Source organism: Polyodon spathula, chromosome 19, assembly GCF_017654505.1.
Source record: "Polyodon spathula isolate WHYD16114869_AA chromosome 19, ASM1765450v1, whole genome shotgun sequence".
Taxonomy (NCBI): Eukaryota; Metazoa; Chordata; class Actinopteri; order Acipenseriformes; family Polyodontidae; genus Polyodon; species Polyodon spathula.
The window spans coordinates 23,170,891-23,196,943 of record NC_054552.1 but is presented as its reverse complement, the minus strand read 5'-3'; the positions used below and the strand labels follow the sequence as shown (position 1 = coordinate 23,196,943).

At 38.7% G+C, this 26,053-nt stretch overlaps 2 protein-coding genes across 6 annotated transcripts in view; one reads left to right on the top strand and one right to left on the bottom strand.

The window, feature by feature from the left end:
- The window catches only part of LOC121294867 (receptor for retinol uptake stra6-like), a 39,195-nt gene extending 37,129 nt beyond the window's left edge, over window positions 1–2,066 (bottom strand). For all 3 annotated transcript variants that reach the window (XM_041219015.1, XM_041219014.1, XM_041219016.1), the window contains exon 1: window positions 1,889–2,066. The gene's annotated coding sequence lies outside the window, so the exon portion shown is untranslated. The remainder of the gene's footprint in view (window positions 1–1,888) is intronic.
- Window positions 2,067–3,627: 1,561 nt separating this feature from the next.
- Window positions 3,628–26,053, top strand: part of LOC121295116 (coiled-coil domain-containing protein 33-like) — a 120,231-nt gene continuing 97,805 nt past the window's right edge. For all 3 annotated transcript variants that reach the window (XM_041219523.1, XM_041219524.1, XM_041219525.1), the window contains exons 1-4: window positions 3,628–3,708; window positions 4,894–5,196; window positions 8,770–9,233; window positions 10,014–10,205. In XM_041219523.1, coding sequence (XP_041075457.1) covers window positions 4,926–5,196; window positions 8,770–9,233; window positions 10,014–10,205 — 927 coding nt within the window. In that variant the 5' untranslated portion in view covers window positions 3,628–3,708; window positions 4,894–4,925. The remainder of the gene's footprint in view (window positions 3,709–4,893; window positions 5,197–8,769; window positions 9,234–10,013; window positions 10,206–26,053) is intronic.

The following is a 26,053-nucleotide window of genomic DNA, read 5'->3' as shown; positions in this document are numbered from 1 at the left end:
GAACAGGTGTCATTAATTCATGTCATCTCAGCTGTGCTTTATTTGCCATTCCATTATTAATAATAGAACAGCAGGCCTCCATAAAAAAACAATGGGAAAGCAGTGTGTAGTTGATATATAAGCTTGGGGGGATATTTGTACAAAGGACAAGATGTACAATAATAGAATTTATACAAATCCTTCAATACAGAATTAATATCCTTCCTTAGAAATAAGTTATTGTTTTTCTTGTTCTCCCTGTGTTGCATATAGGGATATAACAACCATCTTATGGTGATGAGGTCTCATAGATACAGAGTCTTTGTTAGCCAACTGGTGTATACTTTCTGTTGTAACAATCCCTATATAATGAGCAGAAATATACTTTTTAAAGGGTTCACTTGTAAACTTCTATTACTCTTTACTAGTCACCAATAACAAAATATGAGAGGGCTGTGCTTGGAGAGGGCTATGTTACAATCACGCACCTTAAAATGGCATAAAAGAACATCTATGATTAAAGAGTCCAGAAGTAATTCTCTTGTTCAGCCCCTGTGTTTGTACAGCTACATTAATCCAGCTCCTTAGCACCAGAACAAACAGCCTCAATTGTCCTTCTTGTTTGGGATGTATACCCATTATGTTTTAATAAAGGGAACAGAAGGCAGGCACAGCCCCTCCCGTTGAAGTCTCCTGTTTGATCCTCCTCAATGACAAACACAATGGAAGTCTTTGAGGAATATGAAGCGGTGCCACACTAGCATTAAACAGATAAGCAAGGCCCTGTCAGATTTCTGTGAGCCAGCAAACCAGAAGTCTGTCTGTGGCGCTCTCAAGAAAATAATAAAACTAACTTAAAAGTTCATGTGAAATCATAGAGGAACACCTGAATAATACTGTTTTAGTTAGTATCACATGTCTTAACAGGTTAATATTTCCCATAGCACCAGGCATTGGTAAGACATTTGCTGAGAGCTTAAAATGTCAACAACAGAGTTCATTAGGGCACATGTCACACTGCAAATACAAACAGTAAACCAAATGTTAATTATTCAACAAAATTCAAAACACTGGGCGATATTTTCACAAGATTTTTTTTAATAAATGAGGCCTACTCACTTTAAATCATTTAAAATAATAACACATAATAACAATAAATATATAAAAAATATTTTAGCATTTTAGTATCATCGTGTTTATATATCATATATATAATAATATATATATATATATAATATATAATATATATATATATATATATAGTATGTAACTCAAAATAAGTTTATTAATAGTAAAACCTTTTAAAAATCATAGGCATGTATTTTCGTAGGGGTTGACTGCGTGGTCATTGATGTACATAAAGTTAAACAATTTATACATAATATAAATTAATTTAAATGCACAATATAGGGCTGCTCGTTTTTTTTTTTAAATACTAGTTCCACGCATTAAATTATAAGACTATATTAACCTTCAAAAGAACTAAAACGAGGGCAGAAATAAATTCGAGTATGATTTATTTAATAGGAACGTCTGAGCAAATTATCTGTTATAAAAATACCTGGTGCCACTTTCGACACAGATTTGGGAGACCTCGATAATAAGGAACGTTGTATCTTTTGAGTCTGGTTTAGCACAGGTGGTCAGATTCTGCAAATGTCTCGAGTAAATTCACTTTTATAATTATCATTACATAATTTACTGTAATCACCTAAACCAAGTAGATTTTGAGAAGTCTAATAATACATTTTGAAAGTAATGCGCAGAGTAATTTGCAATAGAACACGTAAAGACATAACGCCTCTGCAAATTCCAAGCACCCAAGGTTAATCCGACAGGTGTTCAATTTGCGATCATTAAGAAAGTAAGTTGTAAAAACGAACAAAACTAAAATAAATAAAGCATTTACCTTTAGCTCTACGATAACCTCTTCTTGTTTGTTCCTAAGGTTGTCAAACTTAAGCCTGTAAAAAACCTGCTGTTGCCAATTAAACACCTATCCAATGCATTTTAATAATAATCATTTGTAACCTGTTTGCAAGAACTATGCGGCACCCGAAGCGTATCAGTTCACATTCATAACAGGATTGTCATGACGCAACTGCAGCTAGAACTTTATACCTTGTGTGTGTACAAGATTGTTCAGATTGACAGTATTCTGTCAAACTCACCGGATAGCTGGCTGAAAGAACGACTGTGACTTCAGTGCACACTCCACCTGGCCATGTTTGAGGGAGGGTCGCTGCTTTACTATTCATCACAAAGCAGCAGAAACTTGCGAACTCGCAATACACTCAACAGAAAAGCCATTATGAGCACGTCAGTGAGCCACATATAGGTACTCAAAATTACAATATAAATAATGTACGGTGTAATTGCTCATTTAATTCTTTATCGTTTTAATTTTAAAAATAAATGAAAATGAAGTACGTCAAAATCAATATCGCTCAACATGAATATCCTCAATATGGCATTTGCATTGAACAGTATTGAGAGTCTGAAATTTTTTTTGTTGAAACCAATTTACCTGGCACTATTGCTGAAGAAAATGTTTCTAACGTGTATTTATTATTATTATTATTATTATTATTATTATTATTATTATTATTATTATTATTAAGTTTTAATTGGAAGGCAGTTGTAACTACTGCAGTTGTGTCTGCAGTTTAATATCAGTGTAGCAACATTGCAGCTGCATGTACAATGCAGTCAGACATCAGCACTGCCAGTTGACAGTTTAAACCCCACAAGGCAGTTTTAGACGTGCTCGCCACTTCACTAAGTTAACCCTGATATTTACAGCACAAGAACTACATGGGCCATTCCATGAAACACTTCAAATCTTCTTTAGTCTGACACAGAGGACCTATCATTACAATGAAGTGGCCTTGCTTCTGATTGCAGCAGTAGGAGGTTATAGGACATAGGGGCACCTCAAAATGATAGGCTCACCCATGAAAGTGCTGTCATCCCCCCCCCCCCCCCCCCCCCCAAAGATAATGCCGTTTTTGTTTCCTGTAATGACAACACAGTATAAGGAGGAGTGTCTTCTACTAAACCGAAGACTGACGTTACTATACAGAATACATTATAAAAAGAAAGCCATGACTTTTTTTTTAAACAACCATTATGATGGTGTGGGATCCCAAAAGCACTGGTGTCAGACTTTTATATGGTCCTTTTTAATGTTTACGTTTACTTCAATTTGACTGGGTCATGCTTTATCAAATAAATGCAGTGAAGCTCGTTTTTTTCTTTCTTAATGAGTTTCCTTCCCCTATTGTGTCTTGACTAATGATAGACTCTGCCAGAATACAGCCGCTCCATTTGAAATCCCTTTTCCTGTAATGTTTACTTTTCTGTCAGTAAGGGATTGGCTTAGCTGATGCTTCCTTAGCTGCAAGCAGCATAACAAACCCAGATCAGAAACTTTAAAAGACCAACAGCAAGCAAGACTGAATGTTAGGGTCAGCATTTCATTTTTAACTTTCTTTTTTTAAACCCAGAACCTTTGGCTACAGTACGCAGCTTGCAAGGTAAGCTGACCCTGTGTCCGGTTTCATATTTCTATATTGTGATCCCTAGAAGATGTGGGCCCTTGTTTGCTTGGTAACCAGGTAGCAGCACATACAGGTGCTACAGGATCATGTTGAAGTGATTCACACTAGTGCTGACAGTGTCTGTATCTATTGCTGTATCTGTAAATGAAAGGGCTTGAAAATCAGATGGGTAAGTCGTATGTTTTTTTTTTCTTTCAGAGTCCTGTTTAAGAGTTTTATCTGTCTGTCTGTAACTACACAGTGGTTACAAAGTAAGAGATCACTTTGTTCTGCTGCTGTTGAAAAGGATCAGAGAAGTTCTATCGTCACGATAACTTTAAAACAGCTAAAAGCAGCTTTTCTACAGGGACACCAACTCCCTTGTATTTTTCTCACAGCATCATTGCAAAATGGCCAGCTGCTGACTTAATGTATATTACAGCTCTCTTTCCCAAGGATTACATTTCAACTATGGGACTGCCATCCTTATAAAAACTATCCAAAAAAACCTGTTATTTAATGACAGCACTGAATACAATGTTGTCTTCAATACAGTAGCTGTTTGCTTTGTTATTTGGTACTTTTTAAAAGCTGCTGTAAGTATAGCGACACCTTAATTAAAATGTAATCATAGGGTTAGTCTGTCTAAATGTGTGTTTCTGTCTATCTGCATAAAAACATTTATTCATCAAAAAAAAAACTGGACACAAAAATGATAAAACTTGTAATTTGTAGCACAGACTTCTGGCAAGTGCTTGGATGGTAGGTTCATCCTATTTAAAAATCAACAATTTAATAATTCATAATTCTTATATAGAGAGGCATGGAGATCTTCTTTATGCATTTTTCATTGTAATGTAATTCTGGGCTCGTTGGTGACAGTAAACCACGATGTGGAATCCAATTCTGCATTAAACCGTGCTTGCTTTTTTAAAGGCTCTGGTACCCAATTCTACATAATTAAGCAAGATTCTGTATGTTTAGTAAATCCGCCATTTCAACAGCTATTTTAATTATTGACAGATCTAAATACCATCTATTGAACCCCTTATTAACGTTACTACACAGCATTACAATACAGCAAAATGGGAATGGTGAGGAGTCAGGGTTATACATTTCAGGACACGGTGTTTATAGATTAAAATAGACCTCAATAACAATGAAAACAATTCAGATGTCGATTACAAATTGTTTCAGAAACTACTGTACACTTCACTTGGGTTTTAGACCTATTATGCACATTTTATTCTAAACCACCTATCATTTATTACCATTTATGGTGAGGCCACCATAAGCAAATGATTAGTTTTAAATAAAACCAGTAGGATGCAGTTAACTTAATTCTGTGGTTTTTTTTTTATATATATATATACAGAAAACAACCCTGTGTGTCTTCCTTAAGTGATCATGCAGAGAACCCGGCTGAAGATCGAAGCGAGGGAACTGGACTTTGAATTCGAGGTGCTCAATGTGCAGTTCAACGAGCTGGGAAAGTATGTGCTGCGGCTGACCGTGGAGAACCCCCTGCTTGAAGACTCTGGGACTGGGGTGCAGCTGCGGGTCAATGACGGGGAAGTCCTCTACACCAGCACGGGAACCACCGACGTCATCCAACAAAGCAGCCTGGACGAGGTGTACACTTGTCTCAGATACAAGTTTGTCTTCACACTGCCACAAGGTAACACATATTTAACAGTACAGAGATCAGTACCCTGGCCTAAAACTAAATTAAACAGCAAGTACCTTCATGAGTCGTTTATTTATTGTCTCACCTTTACCTTGCCTTTTTATGATGTTAAGTGGTTTGGGTTCTGTTGATTCAATACTCAGTAACTATGTTTTTGTTAAATATCTGTCTTTACTGATCTGGGAGCCATTAGAACGTTCTAACTGCCTAGGGATTAACAGACTTCCTCATTCCATTCAAGTCATGTGACTAAATGACCTTTCAACTTCATTTTCCCCACCATCCTCTCTCTATAAAAGCAAAGCAAACAGCTACTGTATTGAAGACAACATTGTATTCAGTGCTGTCATTAAATAACAGGTTTTTTTGGATAGTTTTTATAAGGATGGCAGTCCCATAGTTGAAATGTAATCCTTGGGAAAGAGAGCTGTAATATACATTAAGTCAGCAGCTGGCCATTTTGCAATGATACTGTGAGAAAAATACAAGGGAGTTGGTGTCCCTGTAGAAAAGCTGCTTTTAGCTGTTTTAAAGTTATCGTGACGATAGAACTTCTCTGATCCTTTTCAACAGCAGCAGAACAAAGTGATCTCTTACTTTGTAACCACTGTGTAGTTACAGACAGACAGATAAAACTCTTAAACAGGACTCTGAAAGAAAAAAAAAACATACGACTTACCCATCTGATTTTCAAGCCCTTTCATTTACAGATACAGCAATAGATACAGACACTGTCAGCACTAGTGTGAATCACTTCAACATGATCCTGTAGCACCTGTATGTGCTGCTACCAGCGGTGTACCACAGGGATCAGTATTAGGTCCTCTGCTATTCCTAATCTACATTAATGATTTAGATTCTGGTATAGTAAGCAAACTTGTTAAATTTGCAGACGACACAAAAGTAGGAGGAGTGGTAAACACTGTTGCAGCAGCAAAGGTCATTCAAAATGATCTAGACAAGATTCAGAACTGGGCAGACACATGGCAAATGACATTTAGTAGAGAAAAGTGTAAGGTACTGCACGCAGGAAATAAAAATGTACATTATAAATATCATATGGGAGATATTGAAATTGGAGAAGGAATCTATGAAAAAGACGTAGGAGTTTTTGTTGACTCAGAAATGTCTTCATCTAGACAATGTGGGGAAGCTATAAAAAAGGCTAACAAGATGCTCGGATACATTGTGAAAAGTGTTGAATTTAAATCAAGGGAAGTAATGTTAAAACTGTACAATGCACTAGTAAGACCTCATCTTGAATATTGTGTTCAGTTCTGGTCACCTCGCTATAAAAAAGATATTGCTGCTCTAGAAAGAGTGCAAAGAAGAGCGACCAGAATTATTCCGGGCTTAAAAGGCATGTCATATGCAGACAGGCTAAAAGAATTGAATCTGTTCAGTCTTGAACAAAGAAGACTACGTGGCGACCTAATTCAAGCATTCAAAATTCTAAAAGGTATTGACAGTGTCGACCCAAGGGACTTTTTCAGCCTGAAAAAAGAAACAAGGACCAGGGGTCACAAATGGAGTTTAGAAAAAGGGGCATTCAGAACAGAAAATAGGAGACACTTTTTTACACAGAGAATTGTGAGGGTCTGGAATCAACTCCCCAGTAATGTTGTTGAAGCTGACACCCTGGGATCCTTCAAGAAGCTGCTTGATGAGATTTTGGGATCAATAAGCTACTAACAACCAAACGAGCAAGATGGGCCGAATGGCCTCCTCTCGTTTGTAAACTTTCTTATGTTCTTATGTTCTTATATGTAGAGCGGGTTGGGCCAGCAGAGTTAAAAGGGGTCACATGGTATGAATGAAATGAGGAGGTCTTTGAATTCAGCTGTTAAAAATGGGTTGAAACATGTCGTTTTATACATGTAATATACTTGGTATAGAAAAAGAATACCCAAGAAAGTTCACAGAGTGCTGTTTTTACTTTATAAAGGCTGTATACAACCCATTCAACCCGTTTGGGGGCTTGTGGGTAATTCTGCTCAACTCATTCGTGGAACACCATCAGAAATCTATGAACGTTCATGGCGTTTCCTCTATATATACTGTATAGTACATAGACATCCACATTTCCGAAGTAGTAACTATATCAACTTGAATTGCAGCATTTTGCACTGAAATTAGGAGAGAGGCAATACTTTTGGGTGCCACTGTGTACAAAACTGTTTCTAAATTGTGTATGCTGTCATTGACCTGGCATCCATGTAAATTAGATTTTGGGTTCCTTGTGTAAATATTTTAAATAAAACAGTCACTGCAGTCAATAATCAAGCAGCAGTGCCAGCTGCATTGGATACTAATGATTACATAGTCCTATCTATGTTGCCTAGTTTACAGCTACTCCATAACCCTATTATTAACACAGGTGTAGCTGCGTGAGCCCCTGTTTACATTTGTACTGGAAAGTGCTGGTTGGAGGGTATAGAGCCGTAATGCCAGCAGAGCCTGTGTGACAGTATTAAGATACAGGCTTATTGTGCTTCCTGTGATGTTAAGTCTTGCTATTGATTTCAGCTACAGTGCCATTGATACATGTCAAGACCTGAGTTTGTTAGGCCCTTTAAAAGCCAGTTCTGCAGATAAGCTTGGAGCTGTGTGTTGTTCTATCTCCTCTCAGGACTGCCACCCTCATTTAAAGCACCTCCATGGTACACAGGCTCTTTGCCTGCTGTAATGAAGTGATAGTGCTGTGATATTGGTGCCATAACATCAGAAATACTAATACAGCAGAACGGGCAGCATTATAATGAAAAAGTGCAATCACATTATACCTGTTAACCTGTACTGTACAGCTGCTGATTCTCTGGGTACCTCTGTTTTTTTCGATGGTTTTAATGAACTAAATTTACTGTTAATTTACCGTTAATTTTCATCATTCTGCATTCTATTTCAAGGGGTCACATGTGAGAACATGTGAATATTTGGAAAGTAGCCATTGGTTAGTGAGGAGTTTTTACAAAAACTCCAACTCCCAGAAGCCTCATGCTTTGGCTCTCCTCAGTAACCAATCAATACTTTTCCAATGACTCCAGTGCTTTTGTGATGCATGGATTGGAATTAATATGCACGGACACAGTGGAACTGCAGCATTGCAATATTTTGAAGAGTAATCAGTAAAATTATAAGTTGATAAAGTAGCTTTGGAAAGATCATTAAAATACATGTGTCCATACTGTGGTAAAAAAGATCTACGGAGTGATAGTTTTACATTAGGGAAGATTTTCAGGAATTGGCTTTTAAAAATATCCATGCTGGGATTTCTCAATATTGTCATTTAAGTTTCTACTGGTCTTGACTGTCACCATTGCAGAACCTGCTCCTGTTTAAATTTCAAATATATTCAAAAAATGAAATACATTTAAAAAATATCTTTAAAACCCTTATGTTGACCTATTTACTGCTTTGCTGTAGTTTCTAGTTTTGGAGGATGTATTAAAAAACTAAAAGAACAGTATAATGTGCATGGCCTTGGTGCAATGGTGCGTAATACTTCCTGCCAGCTTTATTCAGACTGGACTGGTATAATGGTATTCCTAATTGTCTGCATTTCAGGATTCTGCAAAAATGACAAAAACCATGACGTGCGCTTGAAAATCGAGGCGTTGCGTGTGCCGGACTCCCAGGTGAAGAATGGCACCAAGGTTGGCGAGGCTTTCTTTGCCATCTACCCACGAACCAACGCTCCCAGAATCAACCTGTACGCCCGCAAAGATGAAGAGCTGTACCACTACAGCAACATCATGGCTCTGCTCCGCGTCCAAAACGACTACCTAGCCATGCACTGCGGCCGCCTGGCCTACACCGTCTCCTTTCACGAGGCCCGGCCTCCCCCTGACGACCCCAACGCTACCTCCCGCATGCCTTCCATCCAGGAGGAGGGCAAGGGGGGTGGGCAGACTCCACGAGCCTCCTCTCCTGCTCCCTCCACACTCAGTGTGCCCCCTTTAATCCCGGAGCCCACCCAGCAGCAAGACCCTGAGCCCTCTCCATCAGAGCCCACAGCTCAGGTACTACAGGTGGGTAGATTGTGAGCCAGTGTTGACTCCATGTTAATCCAGACAGGGCACTAGGTGAAACCCCTGAGCTACTATCACATTCTCATTTAGTCTGGAACAAAATGACAGTCTAAAGTGAGAAGCGAGGCTTGCCCAAGCCAATGGAACATATATGATTAAATAGAGTGAGACAACAACAATTTCCCAACCTTTTGTAAAACTGCATTGTTTCAGATAGGTATGTGTACACCCCAGTAGACCAGGATTAGTGTTGAATTGGTATTTATTCTTCCTCTATGTTTTACATCAGTGACCAGTGTGATAAGTCTATGTTTAACACAAGCTAATAAAGAAACAACGAACAAACGAAAAAAAAAAACCTGGCATGTTTTCAGCAGATATCTTTGTTTGCTTGTTTTGTTCACTAGGACTACAATAAGAACATCATAGTTTTGTACTGGTGCTGAAAATTAAACTTGTTTTGTTGGCTAACTTAACATAGGGATTTAACACAAAAAAATCACCAATACCCTCCTCACAGTTAAGTCTCCAAAAAAAAAAAAAAAAAACACTACCCTTTATCCTTTTAAATCATTCACTTAAAGTGTTTTGTTGATTTGAACTTGAATTTCAAGGGTCAAACCCTTTGTTGAAACATGTTGTGTGGATATATAGTGTACTTTACTGTAATTTGAACTTGAATTTCAAGGGTCAAACCCTTTGTTGAAACATGTTGTGTGGATATATGGTGTACTTTACTGTAAAACGAAGAGCATTTTTCAATTTTTTTCTCTCTGAAAGCTGCAGCCTGAGTCAGAAAGGAGGTCCTCCCCTGAGTCGATGCTGGAGAGCCCCAGTGAGAGCCTGCCACCCACTCCCGATGGAGGCCTCTCATCATCACGGCCCCACAGACGACCCAGCGAGGCCAGCCTGCACTTCCCCTCCCCCCAGGACACGCCAGGGCAGAGCCCTGAACCCCTGCCAGCTACACACGTGAGTGAAGCAGCCTGGCAGGACGACGGTTTAGACATACGTGGTTCATGGGGGGGCAGGGGTGGGGGCGGGGGGTAGGTGTGGGTGCCCATAAATTATTCAATCTAAATAATACACTGTAAATGTTGTCTTTCTTTTCAATTTAAATGCCTTTTGTGGTGAGCCTTTACATTTCCGCTACAGTCACACTTCCAGACAATAGTTTTTAGTATGTATTTGAACTGCAAACCACCACAAGCTTATTGTACAAGAAGCCTGTAATTGTGATGCACAGATGCTCTATACTCGATCTCCAGGTGCAAGGCTTTTCTGGTCCGAAAGTTAATCTGCAGAGACAATATAGTGCTTATGTTTTTTGTCTCACAGAAGTCTTCAGAGCTGTTGTACTCTGGAAGAGGTTCTACTGCAAAGCCAAACTTTTTGGTTGATCTGTATGATAACTAGCGGCAAGCAAACTTTTTCCAAAAGAACTTGTGTTTTCTAGATCAGGATGCAATATCAGGGTTACATTTGTAACAGTATGCAGCAGACATTTTTATATTCATGATTCAGCTATGATCAGCCTTGTGGTTGATCGTATTTTAATACCACACATCATCCTTGTGGTTATGCTGTGTCCATATGACTAGTCTGTGTCTGTATCTCACATTTTGCATTGATCTGTTGTTTTCTTTTGTGTTTCAGTGAAAGACTTTGAGAATTCACTTTGAAGTCACACCCACATGTGGCAAATAATATAACTGTTGTGTTCAGAATCATTTTCAAAAGCAGGACTATTGAGTCAACAGTAGTCAACATTTTTGTGAACGAAACCAACATGTAAAGATGATTGCTTGAAGGGTTTTGTGTTAGGATATTCCAGTTGATTCACGGTGAATGGTAGTAAGTGAACGCGCTGACCAAAACACTCAATCACTCAAGTCTGTGTCTTTCGTGCTCTCTAATAAATGATTGCATTAACAAGATCAATTGTTTGGGAAGTTTGAGTGAGTTGAAAGCATATAAGAATGCTCAAACTATCTCTGCCCCAGAGTTTCATTTTAGAGTTCGTTCCACCTCAGGTGGTGGTCTCAATTTCAATTTAGAGCTTGGTTAGTTGGCTTCAGTGCAATGTGGAAAGCAAAGTTAGATTAGAAAACTGTGGCCACAAAGTGAACTGAGTGCACGTCCACGTGAACAGAGTTGTTTTGCACTGAAATGTGATGAGAACTGTGCTCAGCTCTACATACTGGAATACTCTCAGTGACCTCAACATGAAGTTAAGTGGTGCAGGAGACTGCCTCTGTTCAGCTGTTTTATTTATAGCCTAAACTGCAATCAATGAGGCTTGTGACACTCAATTAGAACATAATTGGATTTGTGTGTGTTCTTGGAGAAAGATTTCACTGTAAGGCAGAACAGCTGATTAGGCAGGCAGCAGTAAAATTGCTATAAATTGGGCCTTGCTGAAGTTCATGTGATGAGGGACCATAAGTCAGTTGATCTGGGTCATCCCAACTTTTCATACATTCTTCGTTAAAGTATAGGATCCATGTCTGTAAGTGGTGGCATACCAACAGTCTAGCCTGGTCAATTCGTCTGGAAAGCCAATACGCATGGCCCCAATGTATTATTGATACCCCAACCTAAATACAACAATCTCTATGGGCGGTGGTTCCCATCCCTGGTGCTGGGGATCCCATGTATCTTCTGGTTTTAATTCCAACTGAGCTCTCAGGTATTGACCCCTTAATTGAACTAATTATTTGCTTAATTGCTTTTTAATTGTTCTCATCTCCTACTTTTATAAGTAACTTGCAGATTTCAAGTTTTATAAAATGTTATAGCTAACTTGAAATCTGCAACTGTTTAAGAGCTGAAAACCAGTAAAGGGTCTAATTAAGTAAATTATTAGTTCAATTAAGGGTTTAATTAATAATTGAGAGCTCAGCTGGAATGAAAACCCGAAGACATAGGGGGTCCGCAGAACCAGGGTTGGAAGCGCTGCTCTAGGGGTTCATTAATGAGCTGTTGATTATGGATGATGGTGGTGGAGCTCTGATTACAGAAAACATGAGCAGAATTTGATCCAACAACTGATCCGACACAGGTCTGTGTGCTGGGAATGCAGGAATTCAACAATGTGCACTAAACCAATGTGTGTGACCACTCCACAAAATGAGCTGTTCTAAGACTAGAAAACTCAGTTCAGTTAAAGGAAAAGATTTGTAACTTAATTATAGAGAATTAGTTGAGGCCAATTGGCTTATGAAAGCGTGCCCCTTGCTAGTGTATCAGTACTTCTAGCCTCAGGGCAGTATATAATTGACTCCCCAGTGTTTCAGCTGCATCTTTGTCTGTTAAACTATTCTGTGTAATTCAAAAGACTGGAGCAGGAGGAACCATTCGGCTGTTTGAGTGCAAATTGCCAGTGGTTCTCAAGTTGGATTTTAAGGGTTTTCTTCCATTATTTATACCATAGCTCAGATCTTGAGTCTACAGCGAGTCGGATGGGCTGGTCATATTCCATATTAATATTACATTATGTATATATCGTGTATATTTAACACATCATTTTATGCCCACATTTGTGGACCGAGGGCCAGTTGGAAAAACAGAATGGTTTTTGTTTGAAAGATTTACAGCAAAGATAATCAAATTATGAAATCTTGAGCCCATAATTAAAAAAAATCAACTGTAATGAACGCAAATCGATTTCCGTTGTGGTGCTGCGTAGTTAGAAAAAAGGATGGGAGAGCAAGCTATTCATCCAAGTCAGCTTTGTCTTTATAGCCTGCATTGACCGAGCTACAGGGACCAAGTTAGTATCAGATCAGTCAAATGGCATGAAAACCCTGACAGGCACAAATCTTTGTAACGTTTATTAAACCAGAAGCAATCAACAGCGCTTCAAACTAGCTACTGGACACGCCTCCATCGGCAAGATTAATGCGGAGGAATATTGAGAAGCATTGAGGATGATAGAGGATAGATCGGAAGTGATAGGAAATTAGTTTCCTAGAATCGCACAGTAATACTGTTATTACGCATTATGTTTAAGTTATCATTGTAGATGTTTGCATTTTTGCACTTCAGTATTTTTAAGCAAACACACACACACACAGATTTTGCATCTCTATATGCAATACGGGGATTGAAGAGTGTTGTCTTGTGTATTCTTTGTATAATCGATTTCTACTGAAGAGCAGCACACTGTACGGAAAGAAAACATTTGAAATGCCAATTAACCAATAGAAATGTGTTTTAATCTAAAGCGTTGTCTTTGAACTATGCCTATGCATTTTGAAGTATCAAAAAACAATAAAAGAAACAAAAAAGGGATAATATTGCCAATAAGAGGTAGTAAATAAATGTAATCTAAACTCTTAGCTAGCTCTATTAGGTGATCTAAGAAAGTAAAATATAATATCTTTACCTGCATACTGGGATCACACCTATATTAATTGATGAGCCTATACAATAACTTATACTAATTACTATTTCTCAGTCCACCTATTACCCACTCCCCCCCCCCTTAGCATTCTAACACACTGGCGCGTCAATGCAAGTGTGTGAGCCAGTGCTGTTTGCTCACTCCTCAAGTGAGATTCACAGAGACAGAGTAAAGGAAAAGCTGTGGATGGCAGCCACCGCAACTCCTCCCTCCACTATCTGCAGCAAGTGTTAACAAAGCTGCTCTCTGGCATATTTATGTATCGCTGGGGAGGAGCGCTGATTAATTCAGAGGCAGCAGCGGCTGCCCGAAGGGTCCAGGGCTGTCGGATAGGGCCAGAGGAGATTATTAACAAGGAAGAGTGTTGATGTGAGCACTCCTCAACGAAGAAAGATTAAGCCAGGGTTTTTACAGTGGCCGTATATGATTAGTCCTTAATTGCATCTCATTTTGCAGAGCAGCATTATGGTGTGGCTGTGAAGCTCATTAGTTGTGGCTTGTAGAACAGGACAGAAACGCATGTGGCACAGCACAGATATTCCAGGGGGTTGTCTTCTTGTAGTGCCAAGCGTGTCCTGGCACTGAAGGAAGCAGGAAAGCACTTTGTGAGGCATCTCTGTCTGCTTTGTGGAGTGCTTGCTACTCTGAAGAATGGAGTGGAATGTAGTCTTGCAACTGTCAAGTCACAGGGCACTGTAAAACACACAGCAGATCAAGCCATCTTTCCTGGCTACAGTTGACTACAGGTGTAATGATTCATTGTGTAGTGATCAATCATGATTCTTCTATTACATGATATATCTAATGGTAACACAAGTGTTTATTGTGTGTATTGTGATTCATGATTCACCAAAAACACTGCTACTCCTTTCCCACCAAATGGTTAGATGTTACCCCATCATGATCAGAACCTGTATTGTAATATGCATTACATTATCAATTTCCATTCCCTGCACTTTCTTCAAGATCCTAGAAGTACTCTAATAAATGAGAATACTAATTAAAGTGGAGAATTGACATGAGCTTTGCAACAGAGTTTTCCCCCTAGAGAGTCCATGTTGACTAATTTGGTTCAGCAGACCAGCAGGGGAATTCTTTTACAAGTCAGTGATGAATGGGTGCCTGCCAAAGCCCTCAATATTGTGACAGGTTCAGGTCTGTGTGTGCACCCCTGAATAATGATCCCTGAGCGGGGTGTAAACACAGTCCCCACCGCAGCACTAGTGGCCCTGCCTGTCACAGCTGCTGTTCAACCCCGGGGTAGGAGGGTCTCATCAGAATGGAGGCTCTCTTATTGTGCAAAGGGAGTAATACGGATCAATGATTTATGCTTTGCTGAGGTCTCCTGAGCGACCAGCTTTTCAGTAATACACCTGAAGAAAAAAATATAGTTTTAAAAGTTTTATACCATTGGCCTGGAATTATGATATTGAAGTTTGGTTTAGATATAGTCTGGGTTATATGCAGCGGTGTGCAAATGTATTAGAACACCCCATTGCTTCTGTGGTCTGGATTTGTTGTGCATAGGAAATCAAACCACTGGAACTGAAAACCCTGGAACATTGTCAAAATACGCAAATTAGAGGTTGAGAAAATAACTTTGTAAATAAATGTTCCCCGCAATCAGAGAATTGTGTGTTCATTCAAAGATCCTTATTTTGTAGATTAGAAGGTGCACCTGTCTATGGTGACAATTCTAATGAGCTTCAAGATAATACGGTATATTCCCTATGATTGAATAACCTGGTAATAAAGATAACCTTTAGATTTCTTGAGCAATCATAAAAACCAGGTTTTATTGTAGTATAATAAAATGTCAAGGAAAGTAGACAAACAGTGTTGCAATGTCTTTATTTTCAATTATATATTTTCATTTATAATATGAATGATGCTTGTGTGAGAATTTATCTATGCATTTATTTTCAGTAAATTGTAGAATATTTTCCAGCAATATAAGGTGCTAGTAGTACATTTATTTGTGTACATTAAAGACGAACTTAGTATTATATGATTTTCTGTTTCAGTCTTCAAATCATGACTTTTTAAACTGAAGCTTAAAGGATCCCTGTGGTTCAGTAGAACTGTCAAGCGTCTTAGCTCGCTGGGAGAACTAAAACAGGAAATAATTTTCCCAGTGATTCTAAACAAGAGGAATACAGTACATTATAAGTGATATTTTGTACATATAAAGATTTGTTTAGGCAAATATGTCTATATAGTATGTCTGAATAGATTGTAACAGTTTTATTTATTTATTTATTTATTTTATTTATTTATTTATTGCATTTCAGTAAAATGCATCTGCCCAGTTGTTCTTAGCTGTTTTTCTTTCTAACTGTCTAGTGTCACTTATGTTAATGAGGCAAATACTACTTTTATATATTTTTGTTGAGGGAAAACAGATTCATTTGCTCCATTTCCTAATGACTCGTAAAGTCCTTCTAGTAAAAAATAAAGTTAATATCTATATTGAAATTTACTGTTGGTGGCTTCCTGTTTTGATGTTGACCTCATTTATGCAGTCATACTTTTTATACTGGGTCAGAAGCATCTGTGGTATGATATATCATCTATAACTGTAGTTGTGTTTTCTTGGACCAATAAATGTCAGGTATAGATTGGGGTCCTGCCACATGGGCAACTGTTCAATATAGTTGATCAATGAATGGTACTGTGGTAGAATTGCTCAATGAGAGCCAAGAAAGACTTGTTGAGGTGGGGAGCTGTGGTGACTTGGCGTGTAACGGTTTATTGTGTATCGATAAATGATGATACAGTCTTTACATGATGCATTGTGTCATGCGAGAGCTGTGTATTCTGACACAGGACCAAAAGCCCAGCATAGCTCATTGTAGATCACCAAGTGGTTCTTGAATGAAGAATACATGTGTTTTTTGTTTTTTATGAATACATACTCTCCCTTACTAATTTTTTACAAAACAATCTAATTAAAAGATAATTTAATCTTATAATGCATATACTAGTCCCTAATCAGGACCATCACACGTCTCGTGATACATACCCTATAGAAACATGCATATCATGATACATATTGTGACATTAGTGTATCGTTACACCATATCCAGTTTATGAAAATTTCCCATAAGTGGTGTCATTAAGGCAAAGGGGAAGACCTCAGTACTTCGGATTCATTATATTATTAATGCAAAGCAGTAACCACAGACATAATACATTCATTTAACCCTAACTGAATTATGATTTAGGTAATATTAAGACATTTATTTAATATTTTACTATGCATTTTCCTTACTGTAGAAGCCAACATGCAAAGTTGCTTGGCATCAATACATGACACACAAGTAGACTAATATGTACAGATGGGTACAAAAAATAAACAGATTGCTAAAAAGCAGAGAATAGAAACACTACTAACAGCCAGTTATAACGAGGCCTGAGCACATTTTAAGAGATGGATTTTCTTCAGCAGAAATACCCATAGGCTTCCAGACAGCATTTAAATTGTTGCCTCAGTTTTTAATTACGTACGAAATGTATACCCAGCAAGGCTCACTAATATAATTGGTGTTAAAATGAAGGATTAGTAACTACATCCCTGAAGGATACCACTTTAAACATTAATAAGTAGGTTCTGTTTACATGGCCTAATTTTTACTCTTTTATATTTCTATTTCTCTGTGATTCTATGTCACCTGTGGTAAGTTTACAGGCCCGTTGGCGCGGTGACCTTTAACAGGTGGGCTGATCTGGATGTTTTACTGGTCAGTTTACCACAAGGAGAGGAGGAATGAACCATTATATCTCCATCTGTCACTGTAATTGCTGGTTAAGTTTTTATTGGCAACCTACCTGCTGTGTTTTACATCTATTAGTATGATTAAGCTGGTGTATTTGCACACTTGGTGGTTAAGGTAAACAGTAACTCAAGTTCTTGGCTCCGAAGTTAGACATTAGAAAAAAAAACTGGAAGTGTGGCTATGTCTGCAAAGTGAGGCTGCTGGTTATAGTTCCCATCAGCCAATGTGAAACAGTACTGAGCAGTTCAATAGTACTGCCAAAAATATAATAAAAAAAGATCATTTTGTATTGTGTTAAATCTGTAAAGAATGATTGATATGCTGTATGACCAGAGAAACACAGATGGCCCTGTCTCTTACATATTGTATTAGACTATGCATGATGAGACTTTTCATGAGAAGACACTCTTGTACCAGAGACTAACTCTATATATTAACCTATATTTTTAGTTTTATTGCAGTTTATTTTTATAATTTCAGTGGGTGTTCTCCTCTATGCTGCTAATGACACTTGTAAATGGTAATGTGAATTCCCCCCACTCTGTATTGTTCTTCAGCAGTATGTTCTGAGTCAGTGCTGCCAGGTAAGGAAGGGAGAACTGTGCTATTGAAAATGCAGCTGAGGTTCTCAAGCACAGCATCCTGGGATTGAGAGATTTCCTTGGATACGGGCAGCTGCCACAGACCTGCAATTAGGAGGCTAGAAGAACTGTGCCTTTTTTTTTTGTAATCACTAATGAAGAGATTTATCTTTATAAAAAAAAAGAGAGAGAGAACACACAAGTGTTGCCAGGATGGCACATTGGAGTCCAAAGAATGTACAATTCCTGTTATTATTAAATTCGCTTAGAATGACTGTTTATGTCAGTAGCTGTGGAAACAGAACAGTACCTGGTTCATCATCTCTCTAAGGCAAGTCATTGCAAGGAGAGCAATTGTTCAGTTAGAAAACAAAATCGTAAAAAAAATAAAATAATACACAATAGACAGTGTCCTGCTGTTAAACATATAAGACAGAGGCAGTTTGTGTTGTGTGTGTGTGTGTGTGTGTGTGTGTGTGTGTGTGTTTCTCTTCAGTGTGGATGAGTATTAGTGAGGTTTATGAATATTATGATTGGTTGGTTATTGATTGGTGCTAACAAAATAATTCCAGTCAATCTTACTTAATAATTATTGTCACCATTTTGTAGGAAAAATGCATATATTATGGTGAAGTTGAGTTAGATTTTTTTTGGATTGTTATTCCTACAGGGACTCAAACTCCTCCATGAAGCAACTCTTCTGTGTCAGATGTGTTTCTTCAACGGGACATGCAGAATGGATAGGAGTGTTTGAATTGAATCTGTAAATGTAGGTAAATGCACTCTGACTGCCAAAAGAATTTGGAAAATAAAAATATCCTCTGATCTACAGTACAGGCCAATTGTACACAATTTTTTTGTATTTTCTATTTGATTTTAACAGTGGATTAGTTAATTATCCTGGAACAATCACTTAGAGCCAAAAAACACTAAATAAAATACAGCCATTCATTTTAAGCCGCTGGTTGGAGAATTAATCTCCGGGCCTGTGTGGAAGGTAGTGCCAGATTGTGTTAGACGAGGCAATAAAATTAAAGAGAAGCATTTAATTTGAAAGCTCTTTAAAATTCTGCTAACACAATGACTTCTTGCAGGCTGCAGTGACTAGGGTGCCCAGTGATGGGAGAGTGATTGATTTTGCTGAATATTGCAGGCACATTAGGGACAGGCTTAATCAGATCTGTTGGCATTGCTCTTTTATTGGAGAAATATAACATTTTGGTGAGAGACTTATTGCTTTGTAAATCAGCTTTTGGGCTCTTGTTTGTCCCTGGGGTTTTGTGTCTGATTCACCTATAACCAATAAAGCTTCATGTTCCAACATTAATAACTAAGAAATAGATTATCTTAACAGCCATTGCAATCTGTCCCATATTGTTGCTGTTGCATTGGTTGCAGAATACCTGCATGATTGTATTGTACAATGAAGAACAATTGAGAAGAGGAATTTCAGTGTGGTTTTCATTCTGGGCACAGAGACTGCTTTATTGATAGTCTGCAATGGCAATCTTTTCACTGCAGATGCTGAATTAGTTTCCATTTTGGTGTTAGACTCGCTTGCCTTTGAAATTGTAAATCACAGGATCATAGAGGAGCAACTGTGAAACAACGCTTGCATTTCAGGCATTCTCCTGGAATTGGTTAGCGTGCACAATACACTCTGGCTAATCCAAACCCTGATAGCTTAAACTGACCAGTTTTAATATGAACCAAGTGATCATAATTAAATTCATGCTGATAGCAGCTGTAGAAACCAAGCTTCACTATCGTAATTCTATGATAAATGTGTGCATTAGTAACTACAAATTGGTATTTTTACTGATTTTACATCAAAAACCTAAACTAGACAAAGCATGTTTAGCATGGTATAGATGACAATCAGTTCTCTTAACAAACCACTTCCCGGTCCCAGCTGGTTTAGACACTTGAGTGTTAGTGTTCATTTAAGAATGCCAAGTCAAATGCTTTTTCATTTTAAGAAAGTACAGTTAAGTGAGCATATACTCCTGTGTGTTGTTTCTGAATGTGGCTCATAATCTTAGATTTTTTCATTCTTTTCTGGCAGTGGCAGAGATTCCAGTCTTAGTGCTGTGTGTGCAAGCAAGCTGAAAGCCTGGTTTATATTGCTACAAATATAGAGACAAATGAATAAAATATATTTTTTAATGTCTTCAACTGAAGACAATGAAAATCCTTAATCCATGATGTGTTGGAGAAAATGTCATTAATAAACACTGTCAACATTACCTTATATGCAATTGGTTTTAGACAAATAACACAACAATCAAAAGACAGAATTCAATTGAAATAAAAGTATAGTTTATTTTTCTAGCTCATGTCCTGGTATTCTAAAAGGAACAGTCAGGGAGGTTTGTGATGTTGCTGTTGCCATGGTGCTGGCCTGTGCGAGACCCTTTTAACCACACCAGGAGGATTTTAGTGATGGGCTTTCAGAGAATGCGAGCTGGTCTACAGGAGAATGTCTCTTAAAGAAATGATGGACAGGAAAGGGTCAGCTCTCCTGTGGAAGATATTTGGAAACCCCCAGGGTGATCTGGGGGAAGGGCCTTCAAACAACTACTTCAAAGAGGAGCCCAGGCAGGCAGGCAGTATTATTATTTAAACACTTTCACTGTTTCTGTCAGCACATTACAGTATGGAGTTATTTTGTGGAATTCATTCCAGCAAAATGCACTTTTTGAATGGAAATGTTTTGCCTCTGAGACCTTATAGAAACTAAGGCTACAAGTCAGTGTGTCCTAGTGGTTTGAACAGAAGAAATGTGGCTTGTGTTTGGAGTTGAGGCAGTTGATATAAAAGTGCTTAGAATTGAGACAGTATGGCCTAGTGTTTGGAGTTGAGGCAGTTTATATAAAAGTGCTTAGAGTTGAGACAGTGCGGCCTAGTGATTATAGCTGAGAGACTCGGAGGCAGTAAGACCTATTGGCTAAAGCTAAAGGACTGGGATGCATTGTGGCCAAAAGGCTAGAGCTGAGTGACTGTAGCTTAGAGTGATCAAACTAGAGGGCAGGAGTGGAGTTTGGCATAATAGTTAGAGTTGAAGACTTGGGTGAGGTTTGACTAAAAAGGTTGAGGGATAGACTGGGAGTCAGTGGGGCAACTTGATGGTTTATAACTTGTGCAGCTCTCCTACAGGAATACCTCTACTGGGAATAGTTGCACTGTTAAATTAATGTGTTTCAATAACAGTTAATGCTTTCATCAGGGTAGCTTGCTTATAGTTGGTGAGGTAGATGGAGTTGCCCTGTCTAGGAGGCGGTACAGACCCTTCTCTAATGTGTGATTGGGTTCTGGAGGCATCTCAATCCATCATTGCTGTGTGGAGATGGGGGTCTGTTTGAGTGTTTTGAATGCACAAGAAGAGTCAGCATGAGGTCTGAGAAGAGACTGGCACAAATGACTGTTCAGACCCCTCTGTTTCATATCCTGGCTTCCAGCTCCTGCCGGGATTGCTAGTTACTTCCCTACTGTTAGCACTGTGGGAAGATCAGTTACTGCACTGAGGACTTCCATAACGAAAAGAGCAACTTTTTCACACAGTCCTTTTAAAAAGTTTGTTAGATGAGATTAAATTGCCATTGGCAACAAAAAAGAATAATGTATATGGAATTGAGAAATTGAAGCCATTATTGCAATTGGCTATTGTTTTGAGTTGGCTTAAACACCATAGAACTACATGTATCAAGGTATCAGCACCTTCTAGGCAGTATTTCTAGCACTTAAGCAGAGCAGGAACTTGTTCGATGATATTATAATCAAAGGTCCTTCAAGCATGATTTCCTCATGAGTCATACCCAGTCGCAGTGCTTGGAGATTCCAGGCCTCTGTTTAATGTGTCCATTGACAGCAAATCATATTGATACATGCATCACTGTAAACAAAAGCACACACAATTTAAAGCTGCCAAAAAACAAAAACAAATGCTTAGGCCATCTCAGCTTCAGACATTACTGCATTGTTGCCAAAGGAATAGCCTAATTTGCAAAAACGTTCGTTACAGCTGTCACTTAAAACTGGATTTGATAAGATTTTATGCCTGTAGAGCCTATAGACAATGCAGTTATCTACTTAAAGAGACTTCTTAAATATCTTTAAAACAGGGAGCTCCCAAGTGGTGCATCCATCAAAGGAACTCTGTGTGGAATGCAAGATGCGCCCGATAGCCTGGTGGTCGCCGGTTTGAGTCCAGGTTATACCACTGCCAACCGTGGATGGTAGTTCCCAGGGGGCAGCACACAATTGGCCGAGTGCCGCCCAGGTGGGGAGCGCTTAGGTTGGCCTGGGTGTCCTCGGCTCACCGTGCACCAGCGACCCCTGTAGACTGTCCAGGCACCTGCGGGCCTGCTTGTAAGTCTTTAAAGCTGACTGAGTCTCTCATCAGCCAGACTAGTTGGTTTGAGAAAATCTAGCCAGGCAGGCAATCCTGAATGGAGGTGATGCACAGTGCCACAGATATGTGCTGTGTTTTTGTCCAAGTGCTGTCAGCTTCTAGCAATATAACACAATGTAATTGTGTCCTGTCGGTCAGTATCACGCTGGGAAAAACCCGGCAACAAATTTCCTCCAGCCTGTTAGTCATATAGCCCACTGGCTTAAGGAGCGCTAATATATATATTAGATTGAATCACACCATAATATACAGAGAATTAAGGTACAATGGAATAAGATACAGTATAGTGGTTATTGTTGGACAGGGGATGTTAAAGGGCTCTCTACCTGTAATTTGCTTCTTTTCTTCTTACACACCTATGTACAAGTAGCCAAATATGTACAAATACACGCTCATGCATACAAGCACATGCATTGCTTAGTCAGATGCACACATCCGTTCACCCTTCACTAGCTGAGTACTGGAGGCGATGGATGAAGCCACAGCCAGAGCCCCAAGAATCTGAGAAACAGCCATGCAGAATACAGTAGGAGTGTGGAAGATAACAAGGGACCTAAGCCACTCAACCAATCTGTTCAAATAAACAAACAGTCTTGCTGCCAGGGAGATTCGTTTAATGCTCTGACTTTTTTATACAGTGAATTACCCAGTTCTTTCTGGTATTGCCCTGATGTACTATTCTGAAGTTGTTATGTATTGAGGCATCCTGAAAACTGATAGCAGCACCAATGTGAATCTCAGTACCTGTACCTCTTTGTCAACAAAATACAGTCAACTGCACCATGACTGAGGAAAAGTGAACATGAGGAATTAGTGGTCTCTGGTGTTGTTTCAGTGTTTAATTGATGTTACTTTTTCTTTTTGGTTTTGGGGGTGTTTTATCAGTGTTAACGCTTAAAATTTTCAACCAAAAACCCTAAATATGTACAGAATTTATTATAGTTTAATATTGATCACACTGGGTTTTTTTTTCATTAAGAACATGATAACCACTCACAGAATCATTATTATTCATTATTCAAAATATCAATAACAATAACTATAAAAGTTCTTGTAAAAAACCAGTTGGCCAGTCCATGGAAAATTACTGCTCTTTTTTTTTAAATCTAAAGCCTGTTCCATTAGTGCTGGGAGGTACACAGACAGTTGTTCAATTTTTTTCGGCTCAAGTCCGGGAGATTATATTTCTAAAAGAGAAAAAACTTTTTCCTTCTAAATGCCGGTCGTGTTTCAAGTAGCTGGCAGAGGGATTTCTCCCATCTGTGCAGTTTGAAGTGCTGTCTGCACAGTGCCGATATCAAAATGAAGGGGGAACAGATGAATCTGACAGCTAAGAAAGTAGATGGTGCCAAGTTCTAGCTGCTCATAAACTGCTCCAAATGCAGCCAGATAACATTTTAATAAGCTCAGTTCAGACCACTAAAAAATACACACAGAAATAAAAAGAACAACTGAAAAATAGGTGTTGAATGTTGTTTAACTTTGCACAGAAATATAATTCTAAATAAATGTTTTTCTTAACTACATTCTTTCGTAGTTTAGTCTTCTGCGCATTCACCTTTTATAGAAGCAGACCTTACTTACAGTTTGTTTGTTTGCATTCCCCCAAATTCCTAGCTTGTACTCCCTCACCATAATGATTCTAAACAGGGTTGTACAACAGACGTGATACACTGTTGTATGCATATGTATATATATATATATATATATATATATTATATATATATATCTATACGTGTTTTTTATTTTATATATATAAAGTTATCCATACCACGTCATGTCATCAGTACAAAAGTTTATATCCCAATAACATTTCTCAACTCAACACAAATCCGGTACAGACCTTCAAAATAACTTATCACGGTTTATTTCGACGTAAGTTTCTTGTGATCTTTTACTACAGGACCATGAAAAGCCACGTACTTTAGCCGGTTCGGCCCGGCCCCCCCCCCCCCCCCCCCCCCCCCCCCAAGCTTGTGGCTGTGTGTTTACCGCAAGAGCCCCCTCCCTCTGAGACTGACATCAGTCCCACTCTCAGCCACTGAGCTAGTGATCTGCCTGACCTTTATTTAAGCCCCATCCCTCTGCTGCCACTTCCAATACCTAGGCAGTTCAAACCACCTAAGGTGGGACGTGTGTGTGTGTGTGTGTGTGTGTGTGCGCGTGTGTGTGTGCGTGTGCGTGTGCGTGTGTGTGTGTTTGTGTGTGACTGTTGAAATTCTGAGGTGAAAGTGTAGCTCTGAGGTGAAACTGTAAGTAGATGTTTTGTTTTGGTTAATGTCTTCCTCGCTGTCATGTTATTTGATATAGAACTGACTGAGACATTAACCAAAACAGCTGTCGACTTGACTTTCTCATAGTTTTTCCTCAGGCTCTCAGCCATTATGTTGCATTCCCAATTCCAGCAACTGTGGGGAGAGGAGGGGTTTTTCTACCCAGTTTTGCATATTGAGTCGGCTTGAGGCTGTAGGACATGCTTTTCCACATACTGGACAGTGGTGTATTTGATAATAAATTAATGATTTAAGATCTGTAATTTGAATACCTCAAGTAGACACATCCTTTATAGTGGTGTCTTTGTGATACCAGTGTCGTGCTATAAACGTACATGTTTTATTGTGTTTCGTTTGGTGAAAGCAGCTTCTGTTGAATACAAATTATTCTGTGACGGAGTTCAAAATAATCAGATACTGCTAAACAAGGTTTTCCATCATGTGGTGTAAACACCTTTATATCTGCTGCATTTTTTTTTTTTTTTTTTTGCAAAAATAGTTCACTTATTTTAGTGGTGAAACTGTTGTAATACATAGTACAGTATGCAGTACATGGGTAATGACAGACATATCTTAGTTTGCAGTAGGGTTACTAAAAGAATAAAGATAGACCCTATAAGTCTGTAAGTGATGCTGAGTACAAGCAAGACCACAGACACTAAAGACCCTCATATCCATAAAGAGATAGATTACTCAATATGGATAAGTATTCCCCAATGTAACACTCTGTAACCCTGTCTAACCTGTGTGATTCCAGTGTCTCCCAACTTCTCCCTCATGTCTATTTGTACATTATCCTCATTACCTCACAAAGAGGTTGACAATTGAACTGTCCGCCATTTGCAGCAGGCGACCTTGACGAGCTCTTCAGGGTTATTGATCGTAAACCGAATCCTGTGTTTGCTGGGCAGATCCATTATATGTCCAAGGTTGTTGCAATGCAAGGTATAGGTTGATCCCAGGTATAGATTGATCAAATCAACCCCTGGGTGTATAGGAACCCCCATGGAGTGATAGCTTTATTCCAGGACTTTGCTTGTCATCCCTAACCTTTTTTTGCTATGTAAAAAAACTATGGACATATGGACGGAGAGACAGACAGAGCGCCTACATATACTGTACCCTCCAGATTCAGATAAATGAAATGTTGTGTTTGGGATTTCCACACTGTTGCTGTGAGAAGCATCTGTAGCAGTCTCAGCTGTCTGAGCATGTTTGAACTGCTGTTTTAAACTCAATTTGTACCCTTGGGACTCTCTTTTGAAAAGTTTATCCACTTGTTTCTGGTAATTTTAGGTGAATACGTGTTATAAAACACTGATAGACCATCCACATTCCCCCAAGAAAAGTATCAAATTAGCCCTGTGATAGATG